Raw genomic sequence first — 13675 nt, forward strand, 5'->3', positions numbered from 1 at the left:
GAAGGACAGTACAAAAATATTATTGAGGGTCTACAATTGGTTGGTGCAGAGTTCACGCGCTATGTTTTATACAATAGCCAGTCATTGCAATCCAATTTGTGGCATAAATTATTTTATGAGTAAAAGATATTTTTAATATTGATACGGTCTGATATGACCCGATACAGTTACATTGTTGATTGATGCGGTCTGAATGTGGTTGCGTTGTGGCTCGTTGAGGTTGCATTATTGTGATATGGTTCACAATTTGAAATGTTAGGAAATTCATAACTAATTCCCCTCCTCTGTGTTATGCAAAATGAACATTTACGAAAACGGCAAGTGGATAAAGAAAATAGAGAAGAGTAGAAGAATAACACCAAAAATTTTAACATGGAAAAATCTCTTCAATATGAGAAAGAAACAACCATGAGACCTAGTCCAGAAAATATCTTCACTATAAAAAGTAGGATTACAATATTTGACACTATCTTATAAAGAAGATAACACTAAATCTCACCCAAAAAATGATGGAAATATAAACTATCTCTAGTATCTCAATAAGAGCACAAGTCTCACACTAAGTGAATATATTCTCTCACTTTCTTTCTTTGTTGTTCTTTCTCATTTGCTTCTTATATCTCTTTCTCACAAGTTCCCTGTATATAATGAATGAGAGAAATGTTTTATTATAAAAATATAATGGATGATTAATTATTGATACTTTTCAAGACATTTGAAAAGTGTTACTCCAACTTATAAAGTTAGACTTCATAGTTCTCAAGAGTCGATGCATAATTTCAAGACTTTGAAATATCCATTATTGAATGAACTCAATGATTCATCTACCAAGATTCATTAGTCTCGCTTCCACATCAATTATGAAGGATTCCCAACAAATCTCCCCCTTGCTAAATTAATTGATGGGTATCACCAGTCCTACACCTCTGTAATAATCTCTTAGCTTCTTGAGTGAAACTATCTTGGTCATCATTTTGGACCCGTTTTCATATGTATGAATTTTCTCTAGGTGCAGTTCACCATCCTCCAAAGCATTTCGTATCCAATGATAACGATAATCAATGTACTTTGTCCAAGACTGAAACGTAGGATTCTTAGCTAGGTGAATTGCACTCTGGTTATCACAATGCAAAACATATCTATCTTGAACATGACCTAACTCATGCAAGATGTTTTTGATATATTTTATTTCCTTGTCAACTTGAGATGTTGCAATATATTCCACTAGTTGTTGATAATGCAACACATCTTTGTAGCCTGGATTGCCAAGATACAGCTCACCCTACAAAAGTAGTTACATAAGCTGATGTAGATTCTTTGGAATCTACATTTCCAATCATGTCAGCATCTATGTATCCAACTAACATAGGATCTTCATTACCAAAATATAAACATCTTTTGGTAGTTCCCCTCAGATATCTCAATATCCATTTTACTCCATTCCAATGCTCTTTGCCGAGATTGGATAAGAACCGACTCACAACTCTAACTGCATGGGGGAATATCTAGTCCTGTACAATAATACATTAGGCTTCCTACCACAGAGGAATAATGTATTCTCCTCATTTCTTTCATTTCTTCATCACTAGTTAAACATTGCATTGTTATTAAATTGAAATGTCCAGCAAGTGGAACACTAGTAGGCTTTGCCATATCCATGTTGAATCTTTTGAGAACTTTCTCAATATACTTCTCTTGTGATAGCCATAACAACTTCTTAGAATGATCTCTGATTATCCTTATTCCAAGGATCTACTTTGCAGGACCCAAGTCTTTCATAGCAAAAGACTTGCTTAAAGCATTCTTCAAACCAGCAATCTTGGTCTTGTCACGCCCAATGATTAACATATCATCAACATATAAGAGGAGGATAATAAAGTTTCTCTCTTCATACCTTTTAATGAATACACAATGATCACTAGTTGTCTTCTTGAAACTGTATTTGGTCATGAAGGATTCAAACTTCTTGTACCACTGTCTTAGGGCTTGTTTCAGACCATATAAACCCTTATTCAGACGACACACTAAGTGTTCCTTGCCTAGTTCTTCATAACCTTCTGGTTGCTCCATATAGATTTTTTCTTTGATGTCTCCATCGAAGAAAGTTGTTTTGACATCAAATTGTTCAACTTTTAAGTCTAGGCTAGCTGCTAGGCCCAATGCTACTCTTATAGAGGAATACTTCACCACTAGTGAGGATATCTCATCAAGATCAACTCCTTTATTATGATTGCACTATTTCACAACAATTCGAGCTTTGTACCTTGGTCTCGAGCTTCCTTCTTCAACTTTAAGTCTATAAACTCATTTGTTTTTTAAGGCTTTTCTTCCTTTGGGCAACTCCACCAGATCATAAGTGCGGTTCTCATATAACGAGTTCATCTCATCTTCTATGGCCTTAATCCACTCTTCTTTATTAGTTGTCTGCATAGCTTCTGAGAAGTCTTGAGGTTCACCATTATCTATCAATGTGATATAATCTTCTTCAGGATACTTTGAAGAAGGTATTCTACCTCTTCCAGAGCGCCTCAGTTCAACTTGTATTTGATGCTCTATTGGCTCGGGTTCTTGATGCATTTGTGTGTCAACCACCACTTCATCATGATTTGACTCTTCATTAATCTGGTCAAGTTCTGTGTGAGCAGGATCTGCATGTTGGTCTATATGTTCTGGATCTATCTGATGATCAGGATCTGTTTGTTAAGGAATCTTTCCCCCTGAATCAATGCGAACTTTGGACTTGCATTGGCTTTTCTTCTCAACATCTTTGATCGCCTAATCCTCAAAGAACACAACATCTCTGCTTCTCACAACTTTCTTTTTTATTGGATCTCATAGTCTGTACCCAAAATCATCCTTTGGGGACCCAAGGTAAATGCACTCCTTGGTCTTAGCATCCAACTTATTTCTCTATCTTTTGGAATGTGAGCAAAGGCTCTACATTTGAATGCTCTCAGGTAGTTGAAAGATGCTTTCTTCTTGTACCATACTTCCTCTGGAATTTCTCCATCCAGGAGTCGTGAAGGTGTCTGATTTATTAGATCTACTACAATCTTCACCACTTCACCCCATAAAGACTTGGGGAGATTGGCATCTTGCAACATACATCATGCATCTGATCTTCTCTTCAATTATGGGGTTCATCCTCTTAGCTACTCCATTCAATTGAGGAGTCTTTCTTGGTGTCTTCTCCAGTCTGATACCATAAGCCTTATAATAGGATTCAAATGGACCACAATACTCTCCACCATTATCTGCTTTCTAACACTTCAACATCTTCTCAGTCTCATGTTCTACTAATGCATGAAACTCTTTGAATGCTGATAGTACTTAATCTTTGTTTTTCAACAAGTACACTCATACTCTCTTCTCAAGTGATCATCTATGAATGTGACCAATTAAAGTATTTCATCTCCTTGTGAGAGATTGTCTATTATTTGAAAATTGACTCTATGTTGTTTACCATAAAGACAATCAATACATGAATCTAAAATTTGACCTTTTATATTTGGAAGGTGGTCTTTGGCGAGCGTTTGAAGTGTCTTCTCCCTCATGTGCCCCAATCTCCTATGCCAAAGATCTTTGGAGTCGGTAGCAACATTTGCTTATGTAGAACAAATTCCTCCTTGCATAATGTAGAAAGATCCTTCCTTTGAGCCTCTAGCAATAATTAGGTTGCCTTTTACTAGTTCCCACTTTCAAGCACCAAAGTAGCTTACAAAACTAGCATCATCCAACTTACCCGTTGAGATAAGGTTGAGACACATATCTAGGACATGTCTCACCTCATTGAGTACAAGTTTTCCTCCCGTGTCTATTAGCAACACAATATCACCAATTCCCTCAATCTTGCTAGTAACATGTTTTCCCATTTTCATAGTACCATAATCACATTTCTTGTAGTTTAAGAAGAAACCTTCATGTGGACTTACATGGAAATAAACACCAGAATCAACGATCCAAGCACAATCACCATATGCAATGTTTAGGTAATTGTCTTCTCCAATGAGGAGAACATCATCGTTTGCAGTGACAATTGTGGCAAACTTATGATCATTTTTCCTTGGATCAACTAAATCATCATGAACATTTCCAACTTTTTGGTTTCTCTTCAAGAACCTGTACTCAAATCTCTTATGTCCATCTTTACTACGATAATAGCATGTTGTTGATCTCGTGCGAGATTGACAACGACCTCCAATTTTGCTTTCACTTCTTCCACGAGATTCATTCCTCCCATGATTTTCACTTCTTCCACGTATAGCCACAACATTTGCTTCAGAATGGAAGGATGTACCCCTTTCTTTCCTTCTGAATTATTTATTCAATAGACTGTCTGAAACAATATCCATTGAGACCTTCCCATTTGGGACTGAGTTGCTGAGCGTGACCACCAATGTATCCTAGCTTTCAGGCAACAAACTCAGTAGCAGAAGTGCTTGCAGCTCATCATCTATCTTCATATTTATCTTTGTCAATTAATTAACAAGATCCTTAATGAATTCAAGTGCTCTATTATACTTTGACCACCTCTATAGTCGAGTTTCATCAGCCTTCTCACAATAGATACTTTATTTTTAGGAGTTTTCTTTTGAATCATATATTCAAGTTTCGACCATAACTCATAAGCATTTGTGTATGTGGACACATGCTCAAATAAACTTTTATCAATATACTTCTAAATCATTGCAACAGCTTTTCGATTCGAAAGCTCTCCATCTCTGTCACCCTTATCTTCTGGCTTGTCTTTGCAAGAAATAGGCTCATGCATATCCTTGCAATTTAAATGATCCTCCATCATGGGCTTCCAATAGGAATAGTTGTTACCTGTCAACTTGAACATGTCTCCATCAAATGAGAAACTAGCGGCTCCTTCCATCTTGGACTATACAAGCTAAGCTCCCCAAATGAACTTAGGAGCTCTGATACCATTGTTGAAAAATTCAGAACCAATTTTTCTCCTTTGTGTGATGCAAAATGGGCACATGCAAAAGCAACAAGTGGATAAAGAAAACAAAAAAGAATAGAAGAATAACAACAAGAATTTTAACATGGAAAAACCTCCTCAATGTGAGAAGGAAACAACCATGAGACCTAGTCCAAAAAATATCTTTACTATAGAAAGTAAGATTACAATATTTGACTCTCTCACAAAGAGGATAACACTCAATCTCACCCAAACAAAGATGAAAATACAAACTCTCTAGTATCTCACTAGGAATACAAGTCTCACATTAAGTGAATATAAACTCTGTGACTTTCTCCCCATGTTGTTCTTTCTCACTTACTTGTTATATATTTTCCTCACAAGTCCCCTATATATAGTGAAGAGGAGGAAGACTTCATCATAAAGATATGGTAGATGATTAATTGTTGTCATACTTTTCAAGATACTTTGAAAAGTGTTTCTCCAACTTTCTAAGTTAAACTTTATAATTCGCAAGAGTCAGGGAATAATTCCAAGACTTTGGAATAACCATCATTGAATGTACTCAATGATTCATTTACCAAGATTCATTATTCATTGGTCTTGTTTCCGCATCAATTAGGAAGGATTCTCAACATAAAACACTAGTACAAACCTAGCAACAGGTATTTTTCATATACACAACCTGCAAGTAATTATCAGCACAAAGTATCTAATGTGAAATTTAATGGAAAAAAGAAGACATTTTATTTAATGTCTGTGTTGAAGAAGCAGTCTTGGGTAAGTACAGTAACATAACAGATATGAATAATAACTACTTGAAAACATGCTAGTAAAATAATCACCATAACATACATGGTTTATAAATGCTGAACTTTTTACATATGCATTTTTACAAGAACTATATGAATAAAATCTTATACTTTCTCTTTACTTATCTACAATAGGACACCACAATACAATGTTCATTGTGGTTTTGGTGTAATAGATCAATATGCAGTAGTGCTAAAAGGCTTCACATTTTTGCTTACAACCTGAAGTTACTATCTCACAGTAGCAAACCTTACCTATAGTGTATATTGCACAAAGCATTGATCTAACAAGTATATGAAAAACAAATATCAGACAAATCTGGGTTTCAGATTCCTCCAGTTGTATGAAATCATTTCTGAACTTGGCTCTGCAATGAAGCAGGTTGCTGCTGTTGATTTTGAAATTTGGGAGAGATCTTAGATGACATGGAACGTAATTCATTTGCAATCTCAGTGAAGGTTGGTCTTTCTGATGGATCTGATGACCAGCACCTCTCCATTAACAATCTCCATTCGGGATCACAAGATTTTGGAACTGCAGGCCGCAAAGTGTTACTCACAATACCACCTGAAATATGTTCGAATAAACTCACATCTCAATACCGAAAAAGCTAGCAACTCAAAATTTAAAGTGTGGATTGAACGCTTGGATTACCTATGATAGCCCCATAATGCAAATCAGCATATGGCTCTTCTCCAGTGAGGAGTTCCCACATGACGATACCAAATGAAAACACATCAACCTAAAACAACAAATATTAGAACAGAAACTAGTTTAGAGAGTGACAAAATATGAAAAAGGTATCTAAATACATCAATGGTTTAAAAATAAGTTAAAGCATAAACCTTGTCTGAAACAAGGCTACTACTTCCGTTCAGCAGTTCGGGGGCCATCCAAGGCAGAGTCCCTCTCACACCACCAGATATCAGTGTCTGACATTTCACTTTAGATAGACCCAAGTCACCAACCTGATATCAAAGACAACTGTGTGAATAAACAAGCTATTAAACTCAATATCTCTGGCAATAGACCTGAAAAATCAGTAAAAAAAATACATGGGAAAAAGTTGGTGCTTAATGTTAAGAGGTGGAGATAATTCTATATCATTAGGTACATGCCAATTGCGCTGCATATGTGATCAAGGAAACTGAGACTGGGGGGTTGGGAGATTTGAACAAGCAAGTATGATTGTATAACACATAAATTTGACGCTACAGAGACTCGTATGGTCAAGGCTTCAAGCAGAATAATGAAGCCACCGAAATATTCAATGAGCAAGTTGTCACCATAGTTGAAGTAATCAATATATTTGCATCACAAAGAGCACATGGTTGCAAGCATAGGGAAGAGACAGAAAGAAAGAGAACACAGAGCAATAATGGAAAATGTATCTGCTTTGGCTTATTGGAAGATCTTGATTCAAGGCTATAATCAGAACTACAGGGAAAAATGGTTTATGGTTGATTTTAATACTACAACATGACCTCATCACCATCACAAGCAGCAACACTTGAAACAAATATTCATAATAATAAAGTGATCTAAAATTCATCATCTATTTCTCATTTCTACAGATAGTGATCAATAAAAGTCAAGATGTGAAAGCTCAAATACTTACAAACCCTCTAAATTATAATGTACCATACATAATGGTTCCAACCTATTTAATGGTTCCTCCCCCTTCCCCAATATCCAAAACTGTAGCATGCTAGGCAAGAATGATAGCAACTGGAAAAGTAAAAAGCCATACTCAACCAAAGCTAGCTAGCTAACTAGCCCAAGCTAAAATGATAATGATAAGGCTAATACCAGGCCAATGATTAACAACGTGTATAAAAGAGGAAAGTGTGGATAGAATAGCCAACTTTCCCTTTCTACCCTTGGGTAGTTAGAATCAATTAGGAAAGTAACTGCTATTAATAGCATAACAGTTAGGAGGGAAAGGCAGTTTTTGGATTAACCAATTTGATTCAGGAATCAGTGGTGGGGAAAAGGGATCCAGGGATCCTTGTATGCTTCTAATCTTGTAATTCTTCTTCTTTCTCTCTCAATTCAATAAAATCTAGAGCCCTGCCAAGATTCCCGCTATATATACCTCTGCTACCTCGCTTTCTCTCTCCATATGGAACTAACCAACACTCCCCATATGTTCCTCTCCCTTATCTATCAGCCGAATCCCTCTAGAACCCTTTGCATTCCGTTTTCCAGGCTTAGGCCTATTAACTACTTGGGCTGTCAACACTTGATCCATTTGGTGGTGTTGGTGTGGATTCCTAACACACAAATGAAAGCTACACACTCAGATAATAGTTTATATTCCTGAGATTTTAGTGAGAGTGCCAGCATCCTCAAGTCTATTACTTACACTATAATAGCAGATCTGCAATGACAAATTGCAGTCGAGCTCTATTGCTATAAACAATCATCTACTTAAGATATTAATATATTACATCATTGCTACCTATATATATATATATATATAGGTGTGTGTATGCCATGCCTAGATAGACCCTAATTACAGTTATCAAAAATAGTAAGAGGGGGAAGCCTGATTAACTATATTGATATCTTCTGAAGTCATTATATTCATACACAGTCAATCTAACTTACCAGACTCCTAATATTTGTCCTTTTGATGAGTTAATTTCCTTCATCAGAATTAAAACATCAAAATTATCAATCTATGTCATAAGCACCATCAAGCAAAATCAGGTCGGCATATCCAAAGACCCATCTTCAAAAAACAACAGAACAAGGTCATTGAATGTCACATTCTGTTCTGGACATATCAAACCATCACAACGAAATGATAAGAATCTCAATATCTTGAGGTTGGTGTGATAATTGTTTACTTCCTTATGTATAAAATAAGGTAGTTCATATCTAGTACTTATGGAAACAGCAAGACAAGACTTCAAATATGACCGCAACAGTATCAAACATTTTAACCTTGCATATTGGGCGGTGTGGATCTCTGAGATTCACAAGCAAGTTGTCACTTTTCAAGTCAAAATGTACTATGTTCTTTCCATGCAGGTACTCCATACCAAATGCTGCATCCATTGCAATCAAAAGACGCTTGCGCTTGTCAAGATTCCTGCTATTATCACATAAGTATTAAATGTTTATCAATATTTAAACAGTTATATATTGAACACATGAGCAGCTACCTCCCATTCTTCTGCAAGGCATTTCTTAGAGAACCATTAACCATATACTCTGTTACTGTTGCCACAGAACCTCCTGGGCCATCAAGCACAACACCATAGAAAGCTACCACATTTGGATGGTGCAAGTCAGCAAGCTTGACTGCCTCATTCCAAAAATCATCTCTCTGCTTGATTCATAAACCAGAAAGATGTATGCTAGTTAGTTAGTTTACAAAGAGAGTACGGGACACTAGACATTAATATTGAGATACAGACCAGGCGATCTTGCTCTGAAGGCTTTCCAGAAAAACACCTATCATTAATCCGCTTAATTGCAATATCAGTACCCCTCCATTTTCCATGATATACAGTACCAAAGGTCCCAGAACCCAATTTGATAAGCTCTTCAAGGTCAGAATTCTTTACAACCTAACAATTTGAACAGCAAGGTTTTAGATTAGCTAAGGTAGAAATATGATTACATAGAAGAGGAAACATACAGTAGAAAACATTCAACCTGCAATGATCCAATATCTGATTCCGGAAAGCTGAGATTTGCCTTCTCTGGCAGCTTTCTCTTGACATCCTACAAGGTAAAAGGTAATGATATTTGAAATAATGATGATGATTATTATGATGACCACACCCGAATGGCAGCAGGATGGGGTGTGGCAAAAAAACTAATAGATTTGGAGAGTATCCCTGCAATCATGAGACAAGAAAAGAATATAAATACAGAGGAATGTGTAAACAAAGTTACCTGAGCTTTATCAGTATGCTGTATATCTATTAGATTATTTTGAGCATCTCTATTCTCCATGTCTTCAGGACGGGATACATCTCTGGCAGGCAAGTCAGGATTTGAAGGAGTGCTTGAGTGCAGAACAGAAGCAGCTACACCTTCAGCAACGGCTTGATGCTGTTGGTTCTGCCGGTCTTCTGATGAACCTTCAAAAGAGAAACTGAAACACAATAAATATGTGCTAAGGCTTCAAAGCTAATATCATAATCATCAATGAAGTCATCAAATATAGTAGAATTTAAACAATTTACATACCCTTAGCAGATTGAGCATCTTCTAAAATTAAATTATGTTTGAGTGTACGGTAGAGGCTACCATCCAACTGAGATTCTAAATTTTGTTCCAGGCTGTTGTCAGGATTCTCACCAAACTGATTCTTATGAGAATAGGTTTCTTTCTTCAATGCAATTTTTTTAGGTCTGGGTGGTGGAAAGTAGGTTCCGTGAAGATTCCAGGGATCCTGATTGATAAAAAGTGAGTTTGAAGAACCCTGCAAATTTCCAAGCCTGGCAGATGGTGAAATCGAAGAAGAAATTGCACCATTCATGTGATGGTTTCCACTCTTCAATTGAGGATTTGATCCAGGAACACCCCAAGCGGGTTGTGCAGCCTCATTATATTCAACTGGCCTGCAATTATTTCTAGTTGAAAATTCCATAGTAGAACTAGGAAACCCATCCATCAGCTGAATTTGATTTGCATCAACAATCAATATAGACCTGCCAGGGTTGTTATCCAGAACCACTCCTTTCTCCTCTACAGCATGCTGAGTGTTGTAATCAAAATTATTATTATTTACATGAATTTCAGGATTACCTATGTTGAGGATGTCCACTCTTCCATCAATAGATTTGACATGATCCTGTGTGGTCCAATTCCCCACAGCATCTGCTTTTGAAACAATGCTAGTCAGTTCATTAGTATATTCTTGTGGAGATTCTTGAACGATACACTGAGAAGCTTCAGTAGAGGAGACGCCAACTAAAGGTATATCATTAGTAACAATTTTATTGACAAGCACATCCTCTTTAATGCAGTTTTCAACTGGCACCACATGGTGGTGGATGACATCACCAAGAGAGGACAGTGGTGCTGTTCCTGTGAGCCCATCACTTGGTGGCTGTTTTTCACTTGTTCTTCCTGTTGCTTCTTGGATAATTGCATTCCTGGAATGATCAAAACCATCCGATCTTTGTATAAAATTCTTCTCACCTTCGGGCTCCAGATCAAGATTACGACTTAGTGTGGTTGCGTCAGAACAAGGTACTCCACCCGGTGGTTCCAATTTGCTAAAGACCATGGGTCTGGTCCCAACCACTAGTTCAGCATTGCCTTCCTTCAATGGTGCAGTTACCAAAATCCTATTTGTTACTTGAGCTTTTAAATTTTCCTCCACAGGGAGACTATTGTAACTTGGAATTGAATCAGCAATAGAACCTGCACAACTATTATGCTGATCCTTAATTACTGGATCTGAATGTGAATGAGGAAATTTTTTCTGGCACATATAACACTCCTTCACTCTTTGGACTTTCTCAGGGATCATTGTCAGTTGTTGAGGTAATAATGCATCGGTGAAAACAAAATGCTCTGGTTGAGGAACCTGAACCCAGTGATAATTACCTCCAACCATGACATAAGGGAATTGAACTGGGCATGCATTATAGCTTTGTTCAGTCGGAAGCTGGATAATCCTTACTGCAGATTTATTTTCATCATTATATTGGCCCAAACAACTTTGCTGCGGTTGCATCAGTGGCTGTGGTTGAATCATATTTTGTCTTCCACCAACATGAGAAGATGGCCTGGTCATCATTTGCACTGCAGGGATTGCCTGATGGGACACTAAACCAGCAGTGTAATCATGAAATGGATGTTGGGAGTAGATAGACCCAGGCTGACCTAAAAGATGAGGATTTGGGAAGCCTATCTGGGGATGCAGCTTGACATAATCTGCATGATTCATAACTTCTTGGCGAGGATCGACAAAAGGCTGCAAATAAGGTGCAGGAAGTGGAATTTCCATTCCATGTTCATGCAATCCAAATTGCTGCTGGGATACCATAACAGGTACAGAGTTTTCTAACTCAACCTCATTTTGGAAAGGCGAAGTGCTCGTAGGACCAGAATTAGTAGCAGGTGTGCCCAATGAAACAGCAGAACTATCTGAGTAAATAAATGCACAGGGCTCCGAAACAACCAAATTTACTGCACTATCATGAGAAACAGCCACATTCCCCTTAGGTGATAAAACATCAGACTTAGGTGCCCCACTAACATCTCCTTGACCAGCATTTGACCGATCAAGAGTCTCCATACCACTGAAGTCAGAATTTTGCATCGACGCTGCACTTGTAGAATTTTCTTTTCTGGTGAGTTTACCACTAATTCCATCTGTAAATCCATTCACAGCTTCAACATATTTATGCCCACTATCTAGAAAGTCACCAAACTGAATCACAGCAAAAGGATCAAGTTCTGAAGCAGAAATCAGAAACAACCTTAATTTAGCCGAACCATCAGGAGAGCTCTCAATTAACCTGTCATACTCCTCCATCATATTCTCAAGATCGTCAGTGCACGAAACTGAAACCAACGCATCAAGTTCCTCATCAGGGAGCTGATACTTGATAACCGCAAGCTGGCCATAAGTATCAGCCATCTTTTGCATTAGATCATTGAAGCTCACATCCCTTTTTACACTTATGATTCTAGTCTGCCCTCCAACATATCTCAACATTCCGTCACTAGGCCTAGGCAAAATCTTCCCACCATACCTACACATCAACTTCAATGTTTTCACCGAAACCGACTCATCTCCACATTCATTACTAACCTGATGATCAACCTTTGTTGATACAACACCACCAACCTGATCACTAGCATTATTGCTAATCACTTTTTCCTTACCCTGCAGAGCATTATCCAGGTCATTTCCCACAACATGATTGACCAAATTCATCGGATATCCATGTCCACTCGCCATGGCACCACCCGAACCATCAACAACACCATTGCCACCAGCAATTGGATTGGGAAAACTATGACCATAATTAAACCCAACTACAGGTCCAACACACCAAGTACCAATGGAAGAAGCCACATTTCCATACCCCATTCTAACCAAAGCAGAATCAGAAACAGATGCAGGGTAGTAAAGTTGCACCGAACCGGTTCGAGCCGAATTTGGAGTGTAACAAAACTCTCCGGTTCGAACCGAATTTGGAGTGTAAAACTCACCGGTTCGAATGAGTGACTCTTCGGCAATGGTTCGAGTCACGTTGGGAACCGAATTTTGATCAAACGCCATTCGCAACTACGAGAGCTGATCAAAGAATCGAAACCACATAGAAACCTCAAATCAAACACGAATCAAAAACAAAAAAACAAAAGTAATGGTTCAGCAATGAAATGCAATTAAAAACCTAGCCAAATTAAGCAAAACAATAAGAAAATTTGACAAACTCAAAGAGAGAGAAAAAGTACCAGAACTTGAATGGTGCAGTGAGAGTGATAATATGAAGAGAGAGAGAGAGAAAACGGTTGGTTTTGTTGAAGTCGGTGGAATCTGAGAATCTGTAAAACGACAAAAGAAATCGCGTTTTGTGCTCAAAAAATTACAACATAGATGAAACTTTCTCTATATTGGAAGTGTTCAGTTTTTACTTTACTCTAGTTGCAATGGAATCTTTGTAGTTTATTATATAATTAAATGAATTTGCAATAAAATAATGGATTGTTTCCAAAATAACTGTGTGCGGCGTGTTGTTATATTTCCCGGGAAAGAGAGAGAGAGAGAGAAAGTGGAGGGAAACGAGGGAGGAGAGGAGAAAGGAAGGGAAAAAGGGAAGACTTTAAGAGAGAAAAGGCACAGGGAATTGAATTCGAATGGACCGTTTCTTTCAAACTTCTTTTTTGAAGAGGTAATATGTGGAATAAATTAATGTTATTGGTATTTTTTTATACTTTAAAATATGATAAAAA

The 13675-nt window shown here is 37.4% G+C and overlaps 1 protein-coding gene across 1 annotated transcript; it reads right to left on the minus strand.

Annotated features, from left to right (window-relative positions):
- On the minus strand, nucleotides 5834-13467 carry LOC109326975. The gene is made up of 10 exons (XM_019559931.1): nucleotides 13178-13467; nucleotides 9947-13016; nucleotides 9650-9837; nucleotides 9407-9475; nucleotides 9166-9318; nucleotides 8911-9074; nucleotides 8690-8837; nucleotides 6586-6708; nucleotides 6395-6482; nucleotides 5834-6307 (listed from the first exon to the last, which is right to left on the minus strand). The coding sequence occupies exons 2-10, from the start codon at nucleotides 12999-13001 to the stop codon at nucleotides 6090-6092; spliced, it is 4206 nt and encodes a 1401-aa protein (XP_019415476.1). The 5' UTR covers nucleotides 13002-13016; nucleotides 13178-13467; the 3' UTR covers nucleotides 5834-6089.

Source organism: Lupinus angustifolius, chromosome LG14, assembly GCF_001865875.1.
Source record: "Lupinus angustifolius cultivar Tanjil chromosome LG14, LupAngTanjil_v1.0, whole genome shotgun sequence".
Taxonomy (NCBI): domain Eukaryota; kingdom Viridiplantae; phylum Streptophyta; class Magnoliopsida; order Fabales; family Fabaceae; genus Lupinus; species Lupinus angustifolius.

What these genes read in the sequence shown, in the direction of transcription:
- LOC109326975 (XM_019559931.1), bottom strand. Translation starts at nt 13,001, where the DNA reads ATGGCGTTTGATCAAAATTCGGTTCCCAACGTGACTCGAACCATTGCC. An exon ending in CACACCGCCCAATATGCAAG is followed by an intron (nt 6,709 to 8,689) that starts GTTAAAATGTTT and finishes CTTTGATATCAG; the next exon opens with GTTGGTGACTTGGGTCTATC. An exon ending in GTAGCCTTGTTTCAGACAAG is followed by an intron (nt 6,483 to 6,585) that starts GTTTATGCTTTA and finishes TTGTTGTTTTAG; the next exon opens with GTTGATGTGTTTTCATTTGG.